This window comes from Hibiscus syriacus, unplaced genomic scaffold (genome assembly GCF_006381635.1).
Source record: "Hibiscus syriacus cultivar Baekdansim isolate YM2019G1 unplaced genomic scaffold, ASM638163v2 tig00111084_pilon, whole genome shotgun sequence".
NCBI lineage: Eukaryota > Viridiplantae > Streptophyta > Magnoliopsida > Malvales > Malvaceae > Hibiscus > Hibiscus syriacus.
In genome coordinates, this window is record NW_024062975.1 from 554,027 (window position 1) to 558,606 (window position 4,580).

General features: G+C 36.0%; 2 protein-coding genes across 2 annotated transcripts; one reads left to right on the forward strand and one right to left on the reverse strand.

The window, feature by feature from the left end:
• The first annotated feature begins 272 nt into the window (after window positions 1–272).
• LOC120152075 (probable transcriptional regulator RABBIT EARS) lies at window positions 273–827 on the forward strand. The gene has a single exon (XM_039164366.1). It carries the CDS (start codon window positions 303–305, stop codon window positions 825–827), a length of 525 nt encoding a protein of 174 aa, XP_039020297.1. The 5' UTR covers window positions 273–302.
• A 1,461-nt stretch (window positions 828–2,288) lies between these two features.
• LOC120152052 (bet1-like SNARE 1-1) lies at window positions 2,289–4,212 on the reverse strand. The gene is made up of 5 exons (XM_039164349.1): window positions 4,122–4,212; window positions 3,488–3,635; window positions 2,775–2,831; window positions 2,622–2,681; window positions 2,289–2,460 (listed from the first exon to the last, which is right to left on the reverse strand). Exons 1-5 carry the CDS (start codon window positions 4,133–4,135, stop codon window positions 2,302–2,304), a joined length of 438 nt encoding a protein of 145 aa, XP_039020280.1. The 5' UTR covers window positions 4,136–4,212; the 3' UTR covers window positions 2,289–2,301.
• Between the last annotated feature and the right edge of the window lie 368 nt (window positions 4,213–4,580).

Genomic DNA, 4,580 nt, shown 5'->3' on the forward strand with positions numbered 1-4,580 from the left:
GACAAATAGTAGAAAAAAATGAATAAAATATTAAAGTAATGTCTGCCAAAGGGGGAAATGGAATAACCACCATAGCCGGCTTAACAGAAAAGCTCGCCCAGCAAACATCTAAGACTTTTCTGAGCATTTTTCAGACAGCTAATTGCTATTATCCAATGCCTACGTTTCTCATTTGTCTCTTGTTTTTGCTATATTTATTTTCCTCATCTTTTCCTCTCTATATTACCCCACCTCCCTCTTCCACCACATCATAATCTCCAATCAAACCAATAATCTCTTTGATTAGATCTTTTACACTTCCCATGGAATCCAACCAGCTCGAAGACTCGAAGAGCTCGAGCGAAGACACCGACGATATCCGCACCGGCCGGTCCTACGAGTGCGTGTTTTGCAGGAGAGGGTTCACCACGGCACAAGCTTTAGGAGGGCACATGAACATCCACAGGAAGGAGAGAGCCAAGAGCAGCAGGCCTAGTTCTCTTCCTAGATTTGCAGACAAAGTTTCTGTTTATGATGATGACAACTACAACGTAACCCTAAACCCTAAACCCTGTCCGCCTATCCAAAGCTATCGCCCGCATTACTCCGTGGATCTTCATGAGGTATTACCTGTAAGTTATCAAACCTTTTTCCCAGATTCGGGTTGGGGATGTAGACCCCAAAACAGTGATGAGTTGTTTGTAGACAATTCACAGCATGTGAATCATTGGCCTAGGAGTACTCTTAGCTTGGGAATTGGTCCATTTGATCATGAAAACAACAACACATATGGGAGTAGTCAAGAATATGAACTAGACTTGGAGCTGCGATTAGGTCATGATCCATAGTATTATCATATATATATATACATATAATTAAGAGGATTTCTCTGTATATGTATAGTATAGTTGTTCGTAGATTATTATGAAGTATTAATAGCTGGTAAAATCATAGTACTTCAAAGAACAAGGGCTTTTTTTCCTTTTTTTTTTTATTTCGTATTCTTGTTTTCTTGATCTAGAACTTGATGGTGTTTGCAAACAATGGAGCGTATTATTGTTTCATGTTTTAGTGAAGTTGAGCTCCGAGTAATTGTTCTATAATATGGGTTGTGAGACTACAGCGATGCAATCAATGGAGAAATCAAATGAAAAGAAAACCAAAAAGTATACACTATGGAGCGTTCAAATGAGTTTTATTTGGAAAATTATGTAATCAACGAACAACACTTCACGAACCTCTTTAGTTCTCCCTGCAAAGATGCAGATCAAAAAGTTATTTATACAGTCATTTGCCAAATTCGGCTTAAACATAAATTAATTCATGCAGCGTATGTTTTCGCCATGAGCTTTAGGTATATCCATGAAAATTTCATGGATTTTTTTTTCTCAACTCGAAAATCGGTAGCCTTAATCCAATTTTAAGTGGGGTTAGTAAATCATATCCAGTGAATGAAGCAGATTTTAAATTAAAGATTTCTTGTTGCAGCTGCCTTGGCATTTCACTCCTGTACTGTCGTGAACTAAGGCTTTCAATTCGTCACAAGTATTATTCCCAGACAAATTCTTGTAGATGGTACAGCTTTCACGTCGCAAAAGGTGATGGTATCCAACAAAAATCGCCATTTCTTTGTCAGCTTATGATCAGGACATACGAGTGTATGTCTGGTTAATTTGTTCGGTTTGTAAAAAACGAATTCCTACAGAAAAATAAAGGGAACAATGTTTCATTGGATGACTGCATCTGTCTGTGTTCTGAATGAGAATTTGCAAACACCATGAGATATGACATTCATATTGTTGAAGGCTGTGTGAAAGAACACCATAACAATGACTCAACATTAAACAGTTAAAGCATCCAGAAAGTGTATACGTTTTTCTGGTAAGTTAACGTGCTATTTTTGAGTTCCAATGAGAAATTAAATACCATGCATTTTACACTTAGGTTCCTATTTATATGTGTCATTTTGCCCGCTGTATCAAACTCATTCAGTGACCTCAGTAGTAAAAGAGAATGTTGTTCTCCCTATACGACCCAAGTTTGAACAACTGCATCTGTAGAGTGCTCATTATCAACAGACAAAAAAAAAATCTAAACAGATATTAGTTGCTTAGTTTCAAGTAGGAGCTTGGAACTTAGAAGACAGTTACAGTCAGTCGGGATTCGAATCTTTAACGCAATGACAGGAGTACAAGAAGATATTTGCAAATTGGTTATGTTGTAGGATGGTAGAGCCTAAAAGGTCATTAACTGCTTGCTACTTCATGCCACCAAGGTCTGCTTGATATACCAAAACATTTTACATGTTTGAGAGAACATTGTTTACAGTAACCATGTATAAAGAGGGTCTTCCAAATTGTCACATAAAGTTCTCAACAAAAACATCGTAGATCTGTTACATAGTAAGTATACGACAAGGAAAATAACCACAAAAGATGCCACCAGTGTAAACATTCTTCTGCTTGATTTGGTCTCGAATACCTGAAAGGCAGATCAAGTTCATAGCTATGGCATGAAACAGTTGATGTACCAAGTATCAGCACACATCATACTCATATCGGGAAGAAATGGAAGCTGCAAGCAAAAGTAGTTTTGAAAAACTCACAAAGAGCAAAAGTTCATTGAGTTCACATATGACATACCATCTTAAACTTGTCCATTGTTCCTGAGAGTATTCCCCTGGATGCATCCATATCATTTCCCTAAATACAAACCATAAGCCATAAACTAACATCATGAGAAATGAAACCAATAACATCGTGAAAAAGACAGTTTTACTGCTGCTGCATACTTACCATCTGATCCAGCATGCGATTGTGACTATTCACCTCCTCATGTATATCACCTGACAGCTATCGAAGTGGCATTTATCAGAGCATGCTTGCATGACATTTGTGTTTACAAAAAAAAATCAGGACATATATGGTTATATTCTGAATGTGTTATCAATTCCACAACCTTATAATGTATCAAGATTGCATTGGCCATATAAGTGTATGATTGTATCAGGATTCAAGCTTAAAATCTACACCTAAACATGATAAATCCTTGACACTTGAAATGATAGAAAGACCTTCACTTAGTAGATTATATTAAAAAGATGGACAATCAACCCTCTTTATTTCTCAATTCAATTGAAGAAAAAAGAAAATAAAAGAGGTGAATAGGGTCCTAAATAACGAGAGATATATAAAAAGAAGACCCAACTATGTCCACTTTTAACCCTAAAAAAATAAACCATAGATTTTTCTGAACGATCTACCGTACTTACAAGAGCATATCACCTTTAATGCTCTTTAAAATAAGTTATTTTAGGATTCCACTCCCCCAGCTTTGTCAAATAGGAACTAATGAATATAAAAGAAACATTCTATCACAAAGAGTAAAAAGATTCTAACATCCCAAACCAAAAATAAAATGCTAAAACACTATTAATTCGTTAATCGGCTATATATGGAACCAATACAAACAATTGAATTAGTAATGGCATAAGATGGACAAGACTTACTCTCTTAAACAGATTCACTCTATCTTGCAATCCTTCCATTGCTCTTTCATTTTCATGCTCATCGATTTCGTGTGAGTAAGAAGATGAGGTCCTTATGCCACCTTCCTCGATGACATCGAAAAGTGCAACTCTGTTGTTACGCATGTCCCTGTAACCAAAGGAGAGATCTTATTACCAATAATGACAGCCAGAATAAGAACACAACATAACAGTAACTTCATATGAAGCATAGAATCCACAAATCAAAGTCATTATGAAAACTAACAATCAAAGAGAAGCGTTACCGTTTTAGCTATACAAACAGATAGGAAGCTCAAATTTAGAAAGGTCGATTGAAAAATCTGATATACGAACGAAGCTATAATGGCAATACCTGCTTCGATCACAAACCTTGCGAGTTGATAAACATAAACATGAAACTAACACTTTCTCAAACGCAAGAAAATGTTGATAAAATCATATGAAATATCAGATTAACTGAAAAATCAAAAGGGGAGAATCAAGAAGAAAGGCTTTCAGGGGAAAAAGGAACTGATCAGATGAAAATAAATCATAAACAGATCTGAGCAAGCAATTTAACGCAACTAAACCATTGATTACAAAAAAGAATTCGCAAGATAAAGATTCGACTGACCGCCTAGGATTCATGGTTCTGCAAAATGGGAGAATCAAAGCCCTTTTTTATCCGATTTAAATGGAAGATGGACTGGATTACTTCTTCTAATTTCCCAGGCTATGGTAGCAGAAGGGAAATTATTATGAAACCAATAGATAAATATATATTTACTGATCTGATTATTTACATTTACATTTCTGATACTGTTGTATATGTGTATATATATATTTACCAGGGGATGTGATTAAAGTTAGCAATGGCAGTATGACCCGAACTCGACGGGGAAACTCGAAACCTGATTAAGTTCGAGTCGGGTCGGGTTGAATGATATCGGGTCGGGTTTGAGTTTAGGGATTTTTCGGAGATTTTTTCGGATCGGGTTCGGGTTCGAGGCAAGGTATCTCCGCCCGACCCGCCTCGATTATATATATATATATATATATATATTTATATATTTTATATTAATTATATATATAA